Source organism: Cylas formicarius, unplaced genomic scaffold (genome assembly GCF_029955315.1).
Source record: "Cylas formicarius isolate icCylForm1 unplaced genomic scaffold, icCylForm1.1 PGA_scaffold_7__23_contigs__length_41026272, whole genome shotgun sequence".
Taxonomy (NCBI): domain Eukaryota; kingdom Metazoa; phylum Arthropoda; class Insecta; order Coleoptera; family Brentidae; genus Cylas; species Cylas formicarius.
This window is the reverse complement of record NW_026844352.1, coordinates 35,267,997-35,291,688: the sequence shown is the minus strand read 5'-3', so window position 1 is coordinate 35,291,688 and position 23,692 is coordinate 35,267,997. Positions and strand designations below refer to the sequence as shown.

The following is a 23,692-nucleotide window of genomic DNA, read 5'->3' as shown; positions in this document are numbered from 1 at the left end:
GGTTTCGGAAATTTCAGGAAAGATATGCGAATTGTGTCAACAGTGCTAAAAGTCTGATGAGAGGGCAGCACCGATAGATCAATGTTGCCACGGTTTTAGAAAGGAACGGGGACACATGTTAATAAGGGTCTTAATTTCAATAATTCACTCATTTTTTAAAAAACTATTATGAACTCAAAACGTCGTAGATCATATTTGAAGTGGAGCCTATTTACTTTTAAGAGAAAAAACGATCTAATTTGCTTCCGTGTTTACAGATTGTTGTTTATTGTTGCTAATAAAACAGTCAATAATACAAAATTTTACGATTTAGTTTTACAATTTAATGGTACGTTACTTTCGGTTCGGAGCAAACTACAGGAACACAGCTCGGAATGGATGGAGTGATACTTTCAAGTAAGAGATAATGCGTTCGGCAACGTCGCTTAAAAGCAGAAACAACTTGAACAAGTGATTTGACAGCCACCGTGTTGTGGAAAAGTTGAGGGTTTTGTGATTTTAACGCTAGTTTTTGTTCCGTATTGTTAGTGAGTAAGTAGTTGATTTTAATTTCTTTTACCCGAACGCTGCGTTATACAGCAAATTAATCTGCTCCAGATTATTATTTTATGTAAAATTTAAAATAACCCATCAAGTGGTTCTGCCATAGCAGCGAGGTGCTCATCCGTATACTACGAAAATGTCTATTCGTAGGCGTTTTTTTTTCATTTTAGATGGTCATATTTATCCGGCATTGAATTTCTTCTTACGCTTCAATAATAATTTTACCTAAATATGTTAAGGACAACATTACCCGTACCTACAACGTAGGCGTTGAAATTTTGCCTGGTTCCCAATCGATTAATAAAGTTTTCTTAAAAATTCTCTTTCAACCGTTGCTTGTTTTTTTTTGGAAAGTTACAATAAGAAGTGTGCGTTATTATCATTGATAAACCAACCACCTCTTTTTGTTTACATAGATAAGGAATTTCAACCTGTAGATTCCGTTTCATCGTTACGCTCCTTTTGTAATTATTGTATTCACTCGTTGTAAAAGTTGGCCTTGGAGGCCTAACGATGAGTCATAGACGAACTAATTTGCTAACTCTCTAATTTATTAAGAATTACTTTGCTTTATTTTAAGTTAGGTAATTGGTACATTATTTTGTTGGAAAATTTGGATCTTAGTCGTTAATATTGCGACGAGTACCCACCCCCCTACTAGTGAAGTCCATAGGATGCAAAAAAAACCTCCAAGTGATTTGCGGTTTTGGCAGGTAGTTTTCGCGAAATTTGTAACGATTTGAAACCATTCTAGTAGTTTGGGTTTCTATCCCTCATATTTTAATTAAATCCTATAACGGACGTGCCAGTGGCGCGTACCTGTCGCAGGCGCATGGCGTAGTCGCCGCTGACGTCACCCGGGACGCCCTGCGTCGTTTCTGAACGACGCCCGAGACATTCCAGTAGCGTTTAGGGAAGTGTGAGGTTCCGCGTTCGCGTTCTAAATCAGAAAAACAAAAATGTGACTCATTCCCCTTAATTCGCTGACGACACCCGGGGGCCGCCCTATGTACATATTATTTTCGGCAAAATTAGAGGCTTATCATTTGTGGTATATCGTAGTTTGTGTGTGTATTGAGAAGGAATCGATTTTTTGTCGTTGTCAGGGTGAAATTTTCAATTTCCGCGGAATAATAAGGAGAACGATTTCCAGCGAAGTAGTTTTTATCTTAAAAACGGATTAAAAAGGATTTTCGGCTCGCCGTCGCGACCTTTTTTCTTCTTGAACTTCTTGCATAACCTAAAAAATCGATTTCGATGTTTTCGTTCTGTATGGTGCTTGATTAAAATGGATTCAGAATTCGGACTTAAAGAAAAATAACATCGGCGTTTGCGTATACAATTCGCCTAGTAAAAAAGTGTTAAAATTAGGTTAAATTACTTTATTTAAACAAACGGTTTATATATATTCAACGAGTGCAGACTTTATTTCTCTTTCTTGCAACACTAATCGATTCGTTTTTACATTCCAAAATCATTACGTGACACTTTTTACAATCTCGCATTTTATTTATCTCAGGACCTATCAGCAATATAAACATAAACATTTAAAAGAACATCGCGGCGTCTCCCGCCTCTTTAGCCATCGATTTCATTGTTCCACCAATATACTTTTACATAAGAGTCTTACAAAAATGTTTGAGCAAAGCCGACAACGGCATTTCAAAATACTAAATCTCAATCTATTTTGTATACTCCGCCCTCTATGTTCTGCTCATTTTTTAGTGTTTTGTTTCACTAAATGTTTTTGTATGGAATAACATGCTTAACAACCAGTAATTTTATTTAAAGGTTGGGGAAATAGATACCTTTGTTTCCTAAAATTAATAATATAATTATGATATAAATACTATTAGACACACTGTATTTCCCAAATACTGAATCCCTTTGTAACGACTCTTGCGCATTCTTTTTTCCGAAGTAAGTGACGTTAACCTCACATTTCCGCATTTCTTTTGTTTCAGATAAAACGTTAAAATACAGATAACAATAAATTTTATATTTCGTACCGCGTCGCTTCGAGAAGTATTATTATATCTACACGTTTGTCGCGTTTAGTTAAACTGCAGCGTTGCGATAGACTTTTTTTTCGTCAAATAGTCGCTCATAAATTAACCGAAAAGTGGTAATGGTAGCCCGTTCGATCCGAGAGAGCCATGTCTAAAACAATCAATGCGTATAGAATGTAAGTTTATTTTATTTTTATTTCGCTTTGCGTTTGTGTCGACCGTCTTCGCTCTTTCGTTTTCTTTTAACGCATGTTCGACGCTACGAATGCCTCAGAAAATGTGTTTCGCAAACCACTAACATAACACAACACACTTTATTAATTAAATTTGATTCTGCCGTCAAACATTTATTTGAACGCTTATTAGAGTTTAGACTTATTCAACTCGTTGTCAGACTTGCCCGAGGCACAGACCTCAGGGAATGGACTTTAAGGCACATACCTTTTGTATTCTTTGGTGATCTGTGATAAAGTCTTCATTCATTAAATAAAAAAAACAATTCGCAGCTCTTGTTTGTTGTTTTTAATATTCCACTTCTTTGTATTAATTGTTTGGGAAACTCGCGTCGAGGCAGCATTTTGAAAGCCTTTTGTACTTTCGGTAATTAATAAATGTTTAGGCTCTTTTATGTTGCAATTTTCGAAAAGCTGATTATTTGTGTGTGTTTTGTCGTGCGTTCTTGTCCGGTCAAATCGTAGAAAATCAGAAGATCAAGAAACTTATTACGTAGAGTTATTTGGGGCTTTTAAAATCTTTTCCCGGCGTTGTTTCAAAGAAAAATACTCGCAGAATTTGTCGTTGGCGTCCTGAAAAGCTTTGGGTTGTTCTTCGAGGGTGAACCGGTACCGAAGCTTGACGCGCTACGTATTATTTTCGTCTCTGTTCCAGAAAAAAAATTGAGACTCTGGGCAAGATGACCGCCATGACCCAGGAGGAGATTGTCGCGGCTGTGCGTACGGTCGCCCAAGGTCTCGAGGCACTGCGCAGCGAACACGCCGGCCTGCTTCACGGCATGCCCCCAGAGGCGCCCGATGCGCAGGAACGTCAGGGACTCGTGCAGCAGAGCCAGGAGATGATTGAGCTCGGATTAGGAGAGGCGCAGGTGAGCGCCGCTTCCTGCATTTTTAAGTAGTAATAACACATAATAAAAATATTAAAATCCAAACACAGAAACAAAGAGGAACTTAAAAAATGGAGTTTCATCGGCATGGGGTTTCAATTGCGTCTCAACTTAAAAGTGCTTTAAATATTACTCTTATACATTTAAAGAGTTGTCGTCATTAATATAATGAAATAATATAATAATAAATATAAATCATATAAATACATAATCGTCATTAAATCGAGCAAAAATGATATTAATTTCCCTATATATTCGACACATGACGGTCTAAAACCCCATTACGCATTTTTACGAAATTTATTTTTCCTTGGTTCCTTTGTCGCTCGATCGTCTTGACGGAGGGTGAAAATTCGGCATGCTGGGGCATGTAGTCGTTAATTAAATTTAGGGGCGTCCGTCTGGGGGGAGACCGTAAAAACCGGGGACCTCGACGAATATCCCCACCGAAACGATGATTCATACGGCGACTGTAGGAATTCCCGATCGATAAGGGTTGTTTGAGAACACACTGTGGCGCGGGCCAGCTCTTATCGATGGATACTCGATAGTTATTTTATAAAATTGGAATCGTGCACAGTATCGCTTAACGACACGAGATAATACGGCAAATTCGCATCTACGTGTACCCGAACGAGCGACATTTTTCCTGCTCGATCAACCCACTAATTGAAAGCTTTGTTTGTGCGACCCGTGTCCTATGGGCTCTTCCGTTCTGCGATTTTTCGACACGGAAATAATGCAGATTACCGTTACGGCCAATCTATTTTTTTCGATTCGGAAGGAAGAAAACCTAACTTTTTTAATGTGTTTGGGTTATATGGAATCTCCCTTTTGTTGTGAAAAACCGCCTATGCACGGAATGAAAACTACACTTATTCCATTTTTTACACAATTTGTGAAATCTCCGATAAGTCGAAGTAAAATCAAATAAATTAAGTCAAACTCTTGCCATTTTAAATAAGTTAGATTGAGTTTACGAATTCAGTTTGTAATTAGTTGGGGTGATAAAAACACTTCCAAAAGTTGGCTTTGTGTGTCACGCTAACTGTAATTGGCAAAAGTGCATGCCTGTTTATCAGCATAGAAAATTCCTCTCGTGATTACTCCTAAAGTGTTTTTCTACGTAAATAAGCTCGTCCTTGAATTTTTGTTTGGAAAGTTTGTGTTTCTATATTATAATTCCAATGTTTATATTTTCAATTACCAATAAAATTTCATTTTTTTTTGTTTCATTTTGCATTATAACTCAGGGATTGATATTTGTTCAAACTGCTGAGCTGTTCGCAAGTATCTCGAGATATGTCCATAATTATTTTGCGTACTTGCTTCGTTGACGAAACAAATTCTTCACGCATCTAGTATATACCGAAGATTTTCTTTAGCTTCCTTGTGCTTTGCTTTAGGTAATCATGCACCTGGCCTCGTATCTACAGCTGATAGAGGCCGAGAAACAGAAATTGCGCACCCAAGTGCGCAGGCTGTGTCAGGAAAACGCGTGGCTGCGCGACGAACTCGCGTCCACGCAGCAGCGCTTACAGTCCAGCGAGCAGGTGAGCATTTACGATCGTCCCTCGATATTTGACTTTTTTTTATTTATCACGCGTGTATCAGGCGGTAGTGCAACTCGAAGAGGAGAAACAACACCTGGAATTCATGAGCTCGGTATGCAAGTACGATCAGGACCAGGAAGACGGCCAAGGAGGCGAGAACCGGAACCAGGAAAAGTCCGACCCTGTCGTGGACTTGTTCCCCGATGATCAAGACGACGACAGAAACAGTAGGTTGCTTTCTTATACGTTAAATCGTTTAGCGCCAGTTTCTTTCCTCATTAGTGGTTCAAATGAACCGTTGCGGGCCCAAGGTTGTGATAAAATTGACATTTCTCAACAGATATGTCGCCTACACCCCAAAATCAGTTGAACCTTTCCCAGCAAGTGAACGCGGGCTACGAGATCCCGGCTAGGCTTCGCACCCTGCACAATCTGGTCATCCAGTACGCGTCGCAAGGTAGATACGAGGTGGCGGTGCCCCTTTGTAAGCAGGCACTAGAAGATTTGGAAAAGACAAGCGGCCACGATCATCCGGACGTCGCCACCATGTTGAATATCCTGGCGTTGGTGTACAGGTAGGTCCATGTGCCTAGATATGATGTCTTCGAACTACCATTCTTTTTCTTAATTTTTGGCCGGTGGCTGGTTAATGCTAGATTTGAACCCTCTATACTTTATTAGGGATTCGGACTCAACAACATTCTTAGTAACTTTTGCAAGCATTTACAGGGAGTTCAATGACTAATTGAAGAGATTCATGAAATCTAACTCAAATTTGCAGCAACTAAATGTTGTCGTTGGATGACGCAATCTATTGCTAGCACTCCTGACCCATTTTGTTTTAAATATCTTATAAATCCACGTTAACGTCCAACCATTGCAGGTGCTCCATATTTGGTAAAGGGATTGCTTTTTCAACGAAGTAATTCTTCAGAACATAAAATATTGATTCACCTTTAGTGTCGGTTTTCAAAGTTTTTGCTAAGAGCAGTTCTTCATAGATTTCTTGATTCATAATAAAACGAACATATGCCAATATAATGCTTTATTACCGGGTAAAGTTGACACGTCCAATTGTTTGTAAGTAGTTACACAAGAAGTTTTCATTATCGAACTCATTTCATCAATGCGTCTTGCAACAATATTGTTACCTAAGGGAATTCTTTTAATGATATTAAATACAGGTTCGTGTAATAGTATATTATGCAACAAGTGCGGTAAACGGTATTTGACTCACGAGTTTATTTGACACGAGCGGAGCGCAGCGGAGCGAGTGTTTAATAATTTAATAATAATATATAATTTAATTTAAGGCGTGGGAATCTCCGAAGAATCCGATTATTCCCAAACCCTTGCGGTAAAATCCCTGAAATGTCATGATGTCGAATGTTAATGAATTATGAATGTTAATTACGGTTTTGATATGATGGAAATTTGAAAGTGATGACAAAAAAAGGTAAAATAAAATATTATGCAATGAATAATAATAACAACTTGTTATGCGATTTATCTCCACGCACATTTGACTGTCATGTGTAAAAATTCATTGGTTCCAATTCAGCAATAAAACAAAATCTTAATTTTAACATTTTAATATAGAAATGCAATAGTCCGAAAATTCAAGTACTACTTTTTTTTTTACTTTTATTGAGAAGTTATTTGATACGATGGTATTTATACAATAATAATAAATGACTGGCAAGGTCATAAATAAGTAGTTTAATTAAATTAAATAATAGTTCTTTAATATGTTTCCTATATGCAGACTTTAAATTCTATGAAAATAATGAAAACAAACAAATGAGATTTTGTATGAGAAATTCTTTAAAAAACACGCAGCTGAAGAGTTATGGATTTCTTATTTTTCGACATTCCATCACCGAATATTCCATAATCCGAACATCTTGCAGCACTTAGTTCGGAATACGGAGATTGCTCAAACCAATTGCTAAAACTTTGCTAAAGAAACTCTTGAGGGGTACTCGTATATTTTTTCATGATTTGAATACTAAACTACTAATAACTAAAGTCATATTTGGCGTGATTTATCAGTCTTTTCTAATTGAGTACACGAGAAAATTTAAAAAATAATGTGCTTACTTTTCTCGGACGCTCTCAAACAAAATAACGCTGATTCAGTATAATTTCTGTGATGAACTACCAGTGTATATTTTTTAAAATATTTTGTTAACACTTTTTTCAGATTTTAAGATTCAGGACACGCATAAACGTATTCGTTTCACATGCGTATTTATAGTGACGAATTGTACAAGTTCGGGAAGCTCTGAGACAAAAATTGACAAGAGTTTTTACAGCACGTATGTTTGTAACAAGATGATACTGTTATATCATTATGTGCACGTTTTAAAAGTGTAAAATATATTACAACCACTTACACAATTTTATAAACACATATAATAAATCTTTTACTTTATAGGTACTTTTATAAATAATGTATGTAAATAATGTATATATTATAACGTTGTATAATGCAAGTAAGTAGATACTATCAGTGTATGTTGAGATCCTCTATCGCGGACCCCAATTTGCATTTCATGCATCCTCAATTTTTTTTAGCTGGCATGCACCCCTTGGGGGTTGTCATAGACCCCTGATCACTGATTTAAATTGTTAAATCATTGCTATAGATAAAAAAAGGAGACAAAGTTCATTTCTAGATTGGTTCTGAAATGCTTACTGCCAGGTGTTAAATATGGAAAATAAAAACGGCTTTTTTTGTATATTTCTTATACGTTATGGGTTCAATTTTTTTTTTAAATAATAACAACAAAGCATTTTAAAAAGAAATACCAACGAATGAATGGCGAAGTTTAGCTCACTCTCACTCAACTCAACCCCAAATTAAAAACTGCTAAAATCAAATGAACTATTTCCAAGGTGTCAGGTATCCACTAGTAAAAATGTTTAAATTTGAATGTTATATGTTGTTAAATTGTTTTCAAAAATCGAGGCTATGACATGTAATGTCAATTTCGTGCTATCTAATCTAGTCCAGATATGGATTTTTCCTGTTAAAACACTTACAATTACGACTGCCCCGTGCACAGGGTGTCGCAACAAAAATCAAGGTCGTTGTTCGGTTTTAGAGATCAGAACAAATACAAGGAGGCGGCCAATTTGTTGAACGACGCGCTCGCCATACGCGAGAAGACCTTGGGCGAAAACCACCCCGCGGTGGCGGCCACGTTGAACAACCTGGCGGTTCTCTACGGCAAGCGCGGCAAGTACAAAGAGGCGGAGCCTTTGTGCAAACGCGCGTTGGACATCAGGGAAAAAGTACTCGGCAGGGAACATCCGGACGTGGCTAAGCAGCTAAACAATTTGGCGCTGCTCTGTCAGAATCAGGTGAGCTTTAATATAGTTCAACGGTACTGCTACCTTTTTAAAACGAGTTCGTAAAATGCGACTGTGAAATTAATTAAGTCATTCCGCATGAAACTTGAGGAAACTGAGAATTTATTCCGCCCAAAAAAATAACCAATTAAATGTTCCAACTATTAACTATTTGCAAAAGACAATTGACTTATACACATTACTATTAATACATATAAACATTCCCGCGCTGTACGGTTTCACTTGTCGAATGACTTCATCTAGAAAGCTGCGCTGGCTTTTACAGTTTGAATCAACTAATTTTAATGCATTGGCGTTTCTTGTTTTAAATTTTGCACCCAAATATGCAAGCTTCACAGACACTTATTTTTAATTACTGTATTTAACTACTAGCGGTCCTATATTGTTTAACATTCAAAGACATTTAAAAGAGTATTGTAAAATATATTGAGGTGGATGGTACACAAATCCACCATTTGATTTAAAATTTTTTTTCGTCGATGTTGAAATTTTAGTGGACAAACTTTTTTCATATGGTATTAGAGGTAACGCGTTAAATTGGCTAATGTCTTTTCTTGGGGGCGAGATACTTTAGGATTTGAATACCTCTCGAACTCTATATCAATGAGTTGGAGTGTACCTCAGGGAAATTTACTCGGTCCCCTGTTGTTTATAGTGTGTAGCGTTTTCTTCATTCCCCTGTACTTACTTTTCCCTTTTTGTGGACGATGCAGTTTTTACCCTTTCTGCAACATCGTCTCGGCAACTTAGCATTGCAACCAAGACAATTGTTGAGTAAATAAAACCTAAATGAAAGTAAAACTAAGATGGTCGCCTTTTCGACACGGAATTTAAATAAAAGTTTATTAGTACGCTTCAGTGAAAGCGAGACTCTCCTGTTTCGAACACAACAACTTTCTGTTTATTGCTTTGTCATATGGAGGCTCCGCCATCAGGTTTCTTTTCCCTTGGTAAAAATTTTCCTATGTCTATTTCTGTCTGAACTACGGCCTGATTTGTTGAGGAGGTTCCCCACATGCGGAGCAAGACTTTTGGAATGCAGAAACGCATTTTACAGACTATATAGTTTAAACCGTGGAATTTTTGATGTCTAGACCTATTTCCATAACTCTTTATTGACACTGCCTAGTATGTGCATACTAAATTGTGCCACTTGTATAAAAATCCACTCTAAATCTTTTTATATGTTCTCAAGAAACTCAGATATTCAGTACATTTTAAGAACGAATCTTAACATACAAATACCTAAACTACTAATACTGTTCGTCAAACAAATTTCAAATACACTCCGAGATACAAATTGCTACGTCTCATCTATTACAAAATTAAGGATTTTCTTCCTTATGACAAGGTTATTGTATAACTACGACCATTTTTTGAATTATTTTGTTATTAGTTTGTGTCTAGAACACGTTGTATTATTCCAAACAAACCCCTTCCTTCCTTCGGCACTGCATTAACACACAATAACGCGTTTTACCACAAACCGAAACTCAATTTTACGTACTGGACGCGCGTTTCGCCAACCTAGTTGGCATCTTCAGGAGAAGATTAAAACTGTGTGTTATTCCAAACAGTTTAGACTGCAGTGTTTCCCAACCTTTTTTGTGCCATGCTCCGCTGTAACATTCCCAAAATCCCCCCCCCCCCCATACACAATTTTTAACATTAAAAAATGTATTTGTTCACTTAAGAGACATAAATGATAGGTTTCAGGAAGATATCACTATGAAATTGCTATCAAACAATTGTAAATAATATTTCAAAACATATAATAAAAAAGTAAAATTCAAATTCAAAATAATTTTAATTTAGATTTTCTATATTAATTTAGTGTGATCCTTCCGCTTGATGCTTGCTCCACAGAGATTTTATATTAAATTCCAATTTAGAATGTTTTAATCTCAAGTGTCCACGTTGTGTTATATCCAGTCGATTTCTTAAATCATTTACACCACTAAATCCATACTCGACCAAATATGAAGATGGAAACGGTGGTAAAAGTTGTCTTGCATTTTTGTTTGGTATTTAGTTAAAGTTTCTTCTCAGAGCCATGCCATCGTTTCTTTTATATTAAATAAATTTTTTTTTCTTGATACAGCATATTTGATATATCAAACATCAACATCAAACAAATCCACTAATATTGGCTGCATCATCCATATTGCGAAATCAGTTTGTTTTAAATCAGAAAGTCTTTCTTTTGAATCAGTCTATGAAATATTCAAATGATTGACAATAACAAGTAAAGGTGTATTAGTCACATTTTTCTTTGGCTTTGTATAGCGGCAAGCAGCACACCCTGTGGTGAATCCCGACGAAGTTTACTTGACGACTCTTAATCACCCAGTTGATATATTAGTATCATCAAACGAAATTATACCTAACAATTATTTACAGCAATTTTTTATGCTTTTGCCTTTTTTTTTTTGTTGGAACTGGGCCCCGCTTTGGAAAACACCGGATTAGGTAATGGAAATTGTGAAGATCTTTTGAGTCTACTCCTTGACAAACCAAAACTAATGTTTGTGACTACATAGTAACAAGCTTTGCGACCGTGATTAAAAATTAAGTTGGTGCAGACTATATAAAACGCAGGGTTCTCTTTCGATGGGGGTCGAACTGTTCAGCCTAGAGATGCGGCATCCGGCATCTGCGTGTTTCTTAGAACACAAGGGTCCGCCTATTTCGCTCGCCAGTCACAGCACCAAACCAACCGTTCATTTTCAGGGCAAATATGAGGAGGTAGAGAAGTATTACCAGCGCGCGTTGGAGATATATGAGAAAAGGCTTGGGGCCGATGACCCGAACGTAAGCAAAACGATGAACAACCTCGCGTCGTGCTACCTGAAGCAAGGCAAGTACAAGGAGGCGGAGGTGCTCTACAAGCAGATCCTCAATAGGGCTCACGAGCGGGAGTTCGGCACGATCGACGGTGAGCCCCCAAAATAATAATGTCGGCCCGTAGCGGAATGCGCCTGCATGTTTTTTTTTTTATTTTCGCCCGTGACTGATTTTTAATTTTGCCACGTTTGCCAGGTCTATGGTTGTGAAACTATTTTTAGGTTAGTGTTAATGATATGTTTACTCGATTTCGCCGTGCCTTATTCGCCTATGTTGGCGGGGTGAGGGGAGGAGTTTCGACTTGCAACGGTGGCGCCGCCATCGCTTGCACTCCACCCGCCCCGCCCTTCACCCTGCCTGACCACGACTTGAGATATATTTTATAATTAAGGCGTGTGCGGCCTTTGTTTTCCCCCCTGAACTATTTTTTTCTTGTTTAAATAGGCTCCTTGCAGATTGCAATTTTTACACAAAAGTTACTTAATGAGCTGCCGAAATATAATAATAAGCCCCCCCTAATGTCTTTTCCAAGAAATTGTTCTAATTACAGTATTATTTACCTGGGCGCCCTTTAACTATGATGTCACACGAAAACGCTTTGTCATTGACTTACGTCATAAGGTACAACTGTCTTCGTTCAGTCCACTTCGATCAGTTCGTCGCATCTCGTCGGCTGTCAGTTTTCGTTTTGGTGTTCCATTTGTCAATGTCAAACGTCAGGGAGATTGTTGTGGTTAGCTTACTACCGTAAAATTCTCCCTGATGTTTGACGTTGACGACCGAAGTATTTTTGTGGAGATGAACTTTTAAATTTGGGGTATCACCAATTGGCATGTACCTTCCCAAATAAAAAAAAAAGTGTCTGCGGTCCTATGTACCAAAGCTTTTATGAAGACAACGGAGCAAAGTGAATGTGGCTCGTGGCGTGACTTACGCTATTGCCGAATAACAGCATCAAACGCTTTTGAAGTATCACCATGCCAAACCGATGAAGGAAGTTTGGTGAAGGCCATTATTAGTCTTTCCAATATATTTCGATGAAAAGGGGAAGAGATCTAAAAGCAAGTGTATTAAAAGTGGTAGAAAAAAAAATTAAACACAAAACTTCTCTGAGGAAGTCTTATGCTGTCACAAGAGTTTCCTGTTTTTGGATCATCACCTGACGCCTATAATGATGACATAGTTGTGGAAATAAAATGTCCATCTTCAATGAAAACTATTTCCAGTTATGTCAAAAATGGTGTTGTACAAAACAAGTATTTAATGAGCAGAAGAATGGAATCTTGGGAATTTTGGTAAACGTGTTTTTAAAATATTAAAATGAAATATTTTTTAAGTTTAATTTTTTATGTTTTTGTAAGTATGTAGCTTGTTAAACCAAAAATTCGTAAAAAATTATAAACGATTGTTATTACTTATGATAGTAGAAATAAAAGAAAATCGATTTACTTATGTCTTTGGCATCCATATTGAATATTAGTACTACAGATAGGTCAGTCAGCTTTTTACTATTTTTGAATATAAAATACATAATTCACAACAAAAGTACATAGTTTATAATAAATATTACAATATTACAGTATAGTTTTTAACCTCGTTTTTAACTTATTAAGGGACCCTATGTATTTACTAAAGCACTAAATATTCAATGGAATTGCTACAGAGGATGTACTCACTTTAAACTCCGCGACACTTGATCCTGAAGAAATAAAGCTGGGACATATTACACTGAGCACTTTAAATGGAGACAAAACAACACTTGTACTTGGAACGACTAGAGGGCTGTACACTTTGTGGATGGTTTAATATTACTAGGTTGGTTTTCTCAAACGTTTTCCACATTTTCCTCCTCTTAGTGTTCCTCAAAAAGTTGGGGTTCTGCAGGAATTTCTGCTTTCATAGATTTTGAGGTACTGTCTTTGCATTGTTCGGCTTGGGGAAACTTCTCTTCCTATCTTCCTGGCAAGTAAAAATGTGTGGAACTATATATTTTTTCATCTTCTTATGACCAGGCATCATTTTCAGTTCCATATAATTTTCCAAAATTGAAGTTAAAAGAAGAAAATATTTATTTTTTGAAACTCAAGATATATTTTGAAATTTAAAGTAGCTTTTAACCCGACGATATGTTTCTGCGAATTAGGTACTTACATTAAAATGGTCTTCACAAAGGAAAACAGCTTTTTGCAGAAATTTCGTTTTCTTTCATTTTCATTTCAATCAATATCAAAAACGAAAAACGTATTAAAAATTTTCACAATGCACTCTTCACTCTTCAGTACGTCAAAAATTAAAAGTTGACAGATATACCTCGTGACGTCACCATTGCCTGAAATGTGAACGCCCCGTTTTAGCGGGAATTTTGAATTTTATTTGTTCATTGCGGCGTCAATATTTCGCGAATCGCAAAAAAAAAATTGGGGGTACTTGTAAAGCCTGACTAATCATTTTAAATTAATACGAAAAATATGTGCAAGGGGCCTATTGCTCTTTGGAGAAATCAACAGGTTTGGTTAGTTTGGGTTTGAAATTTTCAAGTTCCTATTTTTCAGTAAGTCGTGTTTTAATTCTGATATTTTCGATTTACTTTCAAATTCAATTAGTTGTTATGCAGTGATTTGTTTTTTTATCTTTTCTTTGGATTATGTTGGATTATGGTGCGCTGAGCATCGCGATGTCGGGCATGTTTGCTTGTGTATATAGCCTACTTGACGGTTGCGCCTGAAATGAAAAGTGAAACTTTTGATCGATTCGCCTCGAAATACGCAGAAGTTGTCGACGATTTGCGGATTTAACATGCCGAAAATAAAAACAAATCTCGACGTTTTCCGCGTATTTCGTGTTACATTCCAGTTTAACCTCACTTTATTGATTAACCGAACATTTCATGTCTTATGGTTATACAGGGTGTACGTGTATACTTATTTCGGTGCAATATATGTTTTACTCTAAACTTGGCGAGTGTTTTATTTCAAAATAATTCCTGTCCAATCTTTTTCTTTTTTAATTTGAAAATTATACACGCTGTATAACAATAAGGCTTTGTACTCTCTAGCACGGTGTCGCATGCGCTTAAAATTTTCAAACAGTCGGCGTTTTGCTCAGTGGCGGGTAAGTATTGCTCATTTCGTCGCACAGCTTTAATCAAAACCGTAGAAAAATAAATGTAAATAATATACGGAGTTTCGAAAAGCAAAAGTTGTAAGTTTGATTATATTTTTTGCTTTGTAGTTTTAACAAACATTCCATGCTTGTCGCGCATGCAATTAACTTAAAATAAATAATTTATTCATTTCATCAGCATTACGTGCTAAAACCTTAAAAGCAACTCCAAAGCCAATAGTAGCTTTTTTATGGCAAATTGTTTAAAAATTAAAACTTTTCCCAGTAAAAAAAGGTTTGGGGTCAAATAAGCAAATAGGTGTACCAAATATTAAAATTTCGTCAGCAGTAATTTTTATGGCCCAATCAAAGGTTCAGAAGTAATAATAAAAAAAAAACGACATGTTGGGATTTCTTCTACAGTTACGTTTTCGGACATATTTATCAATCAATGTAACGATAATTTTTAATATTCTATTTTGCGTAGAAATTAGCTGAACACCTATACAAAAAAATGTCTGCTTCTTGTCGAATTTATATATATATATATATATATATATATATATATATATATATATATATATATATATATATATATATATATATATATATATATATATATATATATATTTAAGTTCTATACAACGGAACGGAAATAGATTGTAACCCAATTTTTAAACTTTTTTAATTTATATGGCAAAAAAAAAACTAAACATCGGCGCGAGACTGTCGCAGGGTTCTCCGCGCGTCTTTTCCGGGATTTATTACGAATGTTCCGTGTTGTTCCGCGCAGGCGACAACAAGCCTATCTGGCAAGTGGCGGAAGAGCGAGAAGAGAACAAAGCGCGCAACCGCGAGAACGCCCCCTACGGAGAGTATGGGGGGTGGCACAAGGCGGCAAAGGTGGACTCGCCGACGGTCACGACCACCCTGAAAAATTTAGGCGCCCTCTATCGGCGTCAGGGCAAATACGAGGCCGCGGAAACACTGGAGGACTGCGCACTGAGGACGAGGAAGGAGGTAAGTTTCGTCGAGTGAATAACGTTTCCCGTCAACCGTATTATCAATTATGTTTCTGAAAAAAAAAATCGTAAACGAAAAATGGTTTTCCTTGTCTTGTCTGGTGATAGTACGGGAATTCGGTAGATTTGGCTTCGAGCTTCTAGGGGTTGGCGCATTACGTCGCTTCCTTTGGTTACCCCGCTTGTTAATTAACTTGGTTCTTGTTTTTTTTTTTAATGCAGCAGCATGTGCCCCAAGTAAGTTTTTAAAATTTGCTGTTGGTAGGTGAAGTACGGGTTTCTAGTGTTTGTTTTTTGTATTTTACAAAAAAAACATTTTCGATCTGTACTTTGTACCTTCCAACTTGTAGTTAGCTGAATAAGGTTAAAGGTATTCAGTAGAATCGAACATTCAAGTTTTTTTCGCTAAGGAGACTTTGGACAAACAAATATTTTGTGAAAAGTTAAACATAAAAATTTGGAAAATGTATTTGTGTTGTATTTTATTTGCGCAGAGAGTTGTAAAAATTTTTCCAAACAAACGTTTTATATGGATTTTCGTGAACAAAGAAATCAAAAATGATTTGAAGCCAGGAAAAATCAAAGTTGGAGTTAAAAAATATTTTTTTACAAAAAAGCATAAATTTTGAACGCTTTGGCTGAAAAAAAAGTATTGGAAAATATAGCTATGTGAAAAAAAACTTTATGAAGTAATAAATAACAACTAAACAACCTCACCACGTTGTTTTGTTTTTAATTTGTGACGCGTTTGTTGCTAATGGGGCCGATTCCAGCAGGCTTTGGACATCGTAAAGCATTCTAAAGTAGGCAACCTGTTGGTTGACGAGCGGCGCAAGGGCGCCAACACGAAAGATAAGAACTCTCGGAGGGGCTCGAGGGAATCGCTTGAGATGACTTACGAGGGGGACGAGGTACGTTGCGTGTGCGCTTGTAGAATATTGCCTCCCGTTCGCCAAAACTCGGCGGATTTTGTCGGGTTTTCCGCAGCGGCGGACGGTTGCTGGAGTATTGCTATTTATTTTCGATTTGTAATCCAGCTGGCAGTTCATGTGTACAATCAATAAAGCGCGTGCAAATTGGCGAACTTTGTATACCCTCGAAGCTTTGAGGTTATGTAAATAGACACATGTCCCAGCATATAACCGTTCGCCGCCTTAGTGATTGCAACCACAGACCACTAAACAGCAACCAAACGCTAATTGACGTGCGTGCGATAATGAGAGATATAGCAAGTTACTCGTGAGATTGGGGTGTCGGTTTTTCCGTTTTTCGAAGATACTTCCTTTGTTTAATGTATTTTTAGTGGTCTGTGATTCTGACGTAAATAAAACGCTTGTGCACTAGCAGTACGTAGTTTGGCGCAGTTGTTCTGGTGTGCATATTATTCTTTTTCGCTTCGGTTTGGATGCCCAACTTTGTTTTCCGTTTCACATTAACCACCTACAAGACATTTTATCAACTCCATCGCTTCGCGATATTTTCCGGATTGCGCGTACTTGATTTTCAGTTTTCCCTTCCGGCGACTTTTTTTAAATTTTATTTGACCCCTGGAAAATGTTTGTGTTTTTTTTTATTAACACATAAATAATTCGTTTAATTTGCCGGGATGTTTACAGATCGTGTGTTACAAAGAAAACCACCAAAACCCTCGTATTATTTTCTCAATTTTTTTAATAGTTCTGACGTGCTACACTCGTACTTGACTGGGATCGATGATTGACGTTGAAATGAAAAAAGAATTTCATAGAAATAGAACTTTTTATTTATGTTCGAACCACTCGTGTTGAGAAATATTTACGGCGGTTTGGTCAATTTGGAGTTAACTATTCTTGGAAATTTCGATGACCTACAATAAAAAGTGAAATAGGCTGTTATACATAATTCAACTACTAACTAAATGTCTAATAATTATTTTCTTCTGTTCGGATAACGCACTTACGATAATATTGTTTTCCCCCCGCAGAGCAATCCAGCGAGAACGCCGGATATCGAAAAAAGCGGCCTGAAAACCAAGCTATTTAACGCCCTAGGAATAAATTCGCCGATAGGCAAACCCAGCTCGTAGACATGAATGAAACGGGACGATTTTTTCATTTATCCAAAATAAAAATCGTTGGTTCGATGCGCCGTCTCCTCGTAATGAAATTTGTGATATGTACCACTGTCTCTCCGCTTCCGCGAATCTGCGGTTCGATTATTTCGACAGACGCCGGATCAAATGAAGTTCTAAGTAACATTCCTTCGGTTTCTGGGAAAAGTTATTGGTCGAGTTTTCGTCAGCGCCATTTGCCGTTTACTAGTAAGGTTTGAGGTTAGGTTCGTTACGTCCGCGACCAGTGATCATAGAATAAACACCACTGCTATCCAGTGTAGCTTAAGGTTAAATAAAGAACGACAACCTCATACCTATTCCAATACTTATCACTATCTTTACTGGACTTCGTTCTTTGTTTAATCTTACGCTTTTGTGTATGTTGCTAACGTCAAAAAAAAAAAACTATAATGTTCACGAATAAAATATTTTAACATATTTTGATCATTTTTAAATCTCAACAAAAATAAATTAAAATTTATTTAAAATATCTAGCTCAAACGTTACGTTATAAGCAATATTAGAAGGCGCACTTTGCCGTTTCTGCATGGTGTTTATTGTTCACAGGGCGCAGTGTATTAATCAGGGCCAGTCAACCGACGCGTTAAAAGGTTGACGCGTCCGACCCGCGGGTGAACTTGACTCCCAATTTTTTTTTTAAATAATTTGAAAATAATTTTAAATTTATATTCTCAAATGTTTTTGGTTTTAACGGGCCTGGTAAAGAGATGATTATAATTGATATTTCAATTCGGAAGCGAAGTTCACCGACTGGCTAGACGCTCGACATTTTGATGTTTTCCATAAAAAAAAATCTGTGTCGTATTTGAAAGAAAAACGGCGTGTTTCGATTTTTGTGGTAAGAGGAACGAACAGCATATTTTGTTTATTATTTATTTATTTTTTTTTAATCTAATATACATCTCATGTCTTAATTTTTTATGGTATTAGAAAGTTTTTACTTTTGTGTTGGTGGAATATTATTGTTTATGTTTTTTTTTATTTAGTTTCGCAGAGGTTCTTTCTCGTTTGGCGCTTATTACGTAATACATAGTGATATTTCATCGGGCGTCGCGAGGTTGTGAACATTTCCGGGTCAATTACACACACATCAGTATTTGTCAAGCAAAACCGAGGATATTAGGTTATACTAATTAGAGCTTTCGCTGTACTAAAAGTTTTAAAATGTTGCGTGTATTTCGCGGACACTTATCGTCCAGTTTAACTAACCCGACCAATATCGGGCGGCTGTAAATTAGAGCACACGTAGCAAAAATGAACAGAAAAGAACGCTTTCAGCTACAGCCGTTTAGTCCCAGTGCAATTTCTCGACAGTGTTTCCGCAAATGCAGGGTTATTCGCCCCAATCGAAGTTTGTTAGGACCTGAGACTCAAATGTCAATTTTCTCATTTTTAACATATCAACCCAGTGACGTCACCTTAAAGATCTTATCTTACGGTACTTTAAAAAAACTTTTCCCTGAGTTTTATTAAAAATTAATTATAGCAGGATTGAAAGCGCGACTATATACTAAACTAACCGTTTTCATGCATTGTTCGTATATCTTATTAATACAGGGGTAAATAACCCTGTATATTAGGACATAAATTAAGATAAAATAATTGTGCGATATATACCTAAGTCAAAGGTTTTATAAAGGGTGCAATATCGGTAAGGTGGCAAATGACCTTCATAAAAGGGTCGTACGATGACGTAGATGATCCGATAAAAAGGGATTAAGTCTAATTAATAGACAGTTAAAGTAAATTCTAGTATATTGCCGCATCCGCAAGTAGATTGAAATTCAAATTCGCCCTTAAAGCTTATAGCAATAAATATGACTTAACACATAACCTTAAAATATTTGTTTTTCAACTGTTTGACATCGAATCTGATTGTTTCCAAATACTGGAAAATGCAAAATTATTGGCGAAGGTATGATAGGAATACGTGTTAACAAATGTACTCACTTTAACTGCCTAATATTTGGATAACCAAAACCTTCGCATCGCATGTACGCAATTTTTTTACCTTGTTTTTAAAATTCAAAAATTTGCCAAACTATTCAAAAATTGACATTTTTGTTCGAGAGGCATCGAGTGTGCACTTATTATATTATTAGAAAGGCGTTTATCTTTCCAATTTGGAATAGATTTTGAGCGTGGACCAGATAAACAGTTGACGCATAGAGGAAAAACGGTCAGATAATAAATTTTCAGTGCGATAAGCATTTTAATTTAATACACGTGGGTACTTAAACCAAAAACCTTTTTTTAGCCCCGACTCTGTCTGAATATTCTAAGTTGTTTATATAATAGGTGCTTTCTATAAAATATATCTATATACTACAAATTGTCGTAGTTGTTTATATTAAAACGAATAAAAATAAATATTTTATTGAGTTTAAACTTTTTATTATTTTTTAAATTTTAGATCCCCGTTTTGCATGGTGACCCACCCAGTATATTTTGTTTGGCCGAAAATTTATGGAGTTGATAATGTGTGAGATTCAGCACCGATCTTCACACCCCGTTTATTTCGTTTTGCAATCATGTTGTCTAGTGTATTGCCCGGCCCATGTCTGTGTTTCAATATTTTTTTTGTTTTTCAGATAAACAAAACGTCAGTAAGGAGATTTCCGTAATATTTTAATTATCGCGGCGGCTTTAATGTTCGTCGCGGTATTGAAATGCGGGTTTGACGAAACCCATAATTTTTCGGCAGTAGTAATACGTTTCCTTTGGTAAAATTAAAATCGCATTTTTGAGACTGACTTTATATAAACATCTAAGCGAGCGTTTTTTTTTATTTTTAGTAAGTGAAAAAAAATCGTTAAGTGTGGCAAAAACTTTTTTTTTTTTTTTCAAATTTTTGAGTAAGAAATTTGAAGACACAAATCCCAAGAAATGTAAGATGAAACCTTTGACTTTCTACAGTCTGATTTTCAAGACAAAAGTCGTATTTAACCGAATTTAGGATAATATTTGTGCAATAACGTCGTTCTTTTGCAACGCTTCGTAATCCTAGAATCCCCGAAATTTGACGTTATAGTATGTCAGAAAAACGGGCGGCTTTGCTTCAAATCAGTCCACACACTTTTAACATTAAAAAACGCTCTGCAAAATTCTGTTCTATTTTCTCCTACATATTTGCGAAATAGAAATTATAGGCATTTTACGTTTTCACATTTTTTGCTTTTTTTTTGTGAACCTACTTTTCGCTTGGTGAGTGATTACCTTCAACATTTTAAAATTTGTATTAAAATTATTTATTATTGTATTGTATTATTATTATTAATTAATTTTATTGTATGATTTTTTTTTTACATAAAATACAGAAAATTTGATCATTTTTTCCATAAAACATTCCATTACATCAAATTTTAAAAACTAACCAATCTTTTAATCCAATTACAAAAAAAGTTAGTGGTGATCACTTAAAGAAACGTCGCACTACAAAAATCGTGACACCACTAACATGAGTAGAAAACGTGACAACATAAATGCCATTTGTAACATTGTCATAAAAAAAATATACAAAATTTCGTTTTTTGTGGATATCTCTCGACTTATTCCATAATATTCTATCTAAAAATCGGCAACTCGCCGTTTAGGAGAGTTTATGTTATTTTTTGTAATATTTCATATTAAATATGGAGCGGTAAATTTAAAAATGCAGACCAAATATCGACCAAATCACATTTCGATCGCTTGTGCAATCAAAAATTTTGACGCATTAGCAAAATAAAATCTACAAGAACACGTTTTTTAATTATTCAATACTTAACCTACATGTGCTTCGATATGAAACCGCAATAATCTCCGATCGCACCAACGACATTGCTCAAGTATTTTTCGTCATTGCAGTCTCTCCGTTGCCCTTTCTCGATCTGCAATTCAAATGTGGGCCCGTAAATACTGAAATACTAAAACTAACAGTTAAATAGGCCAACAAACAATAAAACAAGTACCTCGCTCCTATCAGGTACATCTGGGTCTATATCTTTCCCGATGATGAGAGCTGTTAGGTAAGTCCACAGGCGCGCCGTGTTGGCAAAATTGTAACCGCCTGATTTTTTAAAGCAACTCGTTAATTGATTAAGATTTATTTTTCGGTAGAACTTACCACCTCCAAGAAACAGTGCGGGTAGTTGAGACTTCAAAACAGTGTCGACGCACCGACCCAAGCTTTTTATTGTTAAATTACATTGCCCGATAGGATCGCCGTTTAAACCGTCTGCTCCACACTGAACTACTATCAAGGACGGTTTAAAACTATCTAAAACTCTTTATAGTTCGATAAAATCACGATTACGTCAGCAATTAGGATAACATAAACCAATTATGTAATATCCAAAGCACACCCAGTTAACGAAGTCATCCCAGATTCAAAAATCCCGTTTTTAAACAATGACGTTGCGGCATTGAACAACCAAAATGGCCGTTGACAGATCAACGCTGCCTAGATCTTGTTAAATGTTCTGGGAAAGCAGATTAATTGTGTGGAGATCACTCTTTAGAAAGAGAATGGTGCAAAGTGCAGTGCATACGTGGAAAATGGTTCTCTTCGCTACAAAATTACCAATACCTTCTGTGGAGCATTAATTTTTACCGTACTAGGTCACTGTATTATCTAATAGCTACATATAAAAATGCCATGAATCATTCAACCTTAGGATTATCCAATCCAAATTTTATGAAATTTGACAGTGTGAATTTCTAGGTGTTTGTGATAAAATGTTATTGACAATGGCTTTGGATATAGTATTATTGTTAATATAAGTGATACTGCGAACTTACATAGGAAAGATTGCATTGAAAGCTGCGAGGTAGGTTTCATCTGACACACCTTCCTTCAGCGGTACGTTGATGGAATAATATTTACCCTTGCCTAATCCGACTTCATTCAAAGAACCTGTGCCCGGGTAAAACCCTGGACTGCATTTGTGGAAAGAAAGTGTCAAAATTTTTTTGCTACATTGAAATGCATTCTCAACACCATTTCCTATTAAACAAAAGAATGACTTTGATTTTATTAAATTAAGGTATTTTAATACCATGATGGATATCTAAATCCAAATAAAGGATTCTGTCAAAAGCTTTTGAAAGAATCTGTATAGCTATCACTATATCATTTACATAACAAAATCCCTCTGCAGATGCCCTAAAATCAAAAATGATGCTCCACTCTCAAGAAATATTGAGCTGAATTACCTTTGTGCGTGGTGCCAACCCCCGAACCAATTGATCACAATTTCGCACTTCTTAGCAGCCAGTAAACGCGCGGCAGCTACTGAACTACCCGCAACAGTTTGCACAAAATCGTAAATGTTTTCTACAAGCGGACAGTCGTAACCGAGACCGTACTCCTCATGTTTTTCGACGATTTCGAAAAGCTCGACGTCGTCACAATTCAAAGATTTTAGGAAGTCTATGTAATCCGTTGAGTGGAAAGACTTTAGTTGTTCTTCAGTTGCTTTTTCGCATTGAACAACCACTAGGTTGTCGTGGGTTAGTAGTTCGTAACTGTTTATCAAATCTTGAACGATCGATGCTCTATTTGGTAATTGTGGTAATTTATTGCAATGTGATATTAATTCTTCACTGTGAATATAGACAACTTTGTTTTTCAACATTATAAATAGCAATGGCGCCAAAAAATTAAACTAAGGGGTTAGCCAGACTCCTTTTCAAATTTATTCCTTTTAGCCAAAGTTGCCAGGGTCATTCGACCAAGGCCTAGGAATAAAAAATGTCAACAAAAAAATTATATTTTTTTCTTTCTAGCTACAAATAATTACACTTTTCTTTTACAGACTATGAACTAACTAACCAGATATAAATAAGAACTAAAATAAATGGGGCCAAAAATCAAAGTTCCTCATAAAATGGAAACCGAAATAAAAATGTTCATACCATTCAAAAGTGCTATTTATTAAAGAACCACACGTAATGGAATTCTTTTAATTTTGACTTGAGTAAATTTTGTATTTGGAATTTGTTTATAATCACTCTATCAATAAATTGCTGTA

General features: G+C 36.1%; 2 protein-coding genes across 13 annotated transcripts; one reads left to right on the top strand and one right to left on the bottom strand.

Annotated features, from left to right (window-relative positions):
- The first annotated feature begins 406 nt into the window (after positions 1 to 406).
- On the top strand, positions 407 to 21,445 carry LOC132705543 (kinesin light chain). Of its 12 annotated transcripts, none has more exons than XM_060676176.1 (12): positions 420 to 531; positions 2,508 to 2,728; positions 3,441 to 3,654; positions 5,079 to 5,225; positions 5,287 to 5,452; positions 5,566 to 5,800; positions 8,333 to 8,591; positions 11,331 to 11,535; positions 15,340 to 15,566; positions 15,791 to 15,805; positions 16,342 to 16,479; positions 17,532 to 20,069. In XM_060676176.1, exons 2-12 carry the CDS (start codon positions 2,700 to 2,702, stop codon positions 17,631 to 17,633), a joined length of 1,737 nt encoding a protein of 578 aa, XP_060532159.1. In that variant the 5' UTR covers positions 420 to 531; positions 2,508 to 2,699; the 3' UTR covers positions 17,634 to 20,069. The 12 variants fall into 12 exon arrangements, with proteins under 12 accessions (XP_060532167.1, XP_060532159.1, XP_060532158.1 ...); XM_060676175.1 differs by lacking the exon at positions 420 to 531 and adding an exon at positions 1,410 to 1,552; XM_060676180.1 differs by lacking the exon at positions 420 to 531 and adding an exon at positions 1,429 to 1,594 and having other exon boundaries at positions 15,794 to 15,805; positions 16,345 to 16,479.
- On the bottom strand, positions 16,486 to 23,311 carry LOC132705546 (histone deacetylase 8-like). Its single transcript, XM_060676193.1, has 7 exons — positions 22,875 to 23,311; positions 22,718 to 22,824; positions 22,461 to 22,665; positions 21,787 to 21,947; positions 21,632 to 21,729; positions 21,453 to 21,586; positions 16,486 to 17,414 (listed from the first exon to the last, which is right to left on the bottom strand). The coding sequence occupies exons 1-7, from the start codon at positions 23,294 to 23,296 to the stop codon at positions 17,363 to 17,365; spliced, it is 1,179 nt and encodes a 392-aa protein (XP_060532176.1). The 5' UTR covers positions 23,297 to 23,311; the 3' UTR covers positions 16,486 to 17,362.
- Positions 23,312 to 23,692: the final 381 nt, after the last annotated feature.

Bases quoted from the DNA above. Each gene is read 5' to 3' on its own strand.
- LOC132705546 (XM_060676193.1), bottom strand. From the start codon at position 23,296: ATGTTGAAAAACAAAGTTGTCTATATTCACAGTGAAGAATTAATATCA. The intron at 21,730-21,786 runs GTAAGTTCTACC...TTAAAAAATCAG, and splicing joins CGCACTGTTTCTTGGAGGTG to GCGGTTACAATTTTGCCAAC. The intron at 17,415-21,452 runs GTAGGTTAAGTA...TTTTTATTGTAG, and splicing joins GGTTTCATATCGAAGCACAT to GTCATCGAAATTTCCAAGAA.
- LOC132705543 (XM_060676176.1), top strand. From the start codon at position 2,700: ATGTCTAAAACAATCAATGCGTATAGAAT. The intron at 5,226-5,286 runs GTGAGCATTTAC...CGCGTGTATCAG, and splicing joins GCTTACAGTCCAGCGAGCAG to GCGGTAGTGCAACTCGAAGA. The intron at 8,592-11,330 runs GTGAGCTTTAAT...GTTCATTTTCAG, and splicing joins CGCTGCTCTGTCAGAATCAG to GGCAAATATGAGGAGGTAGA.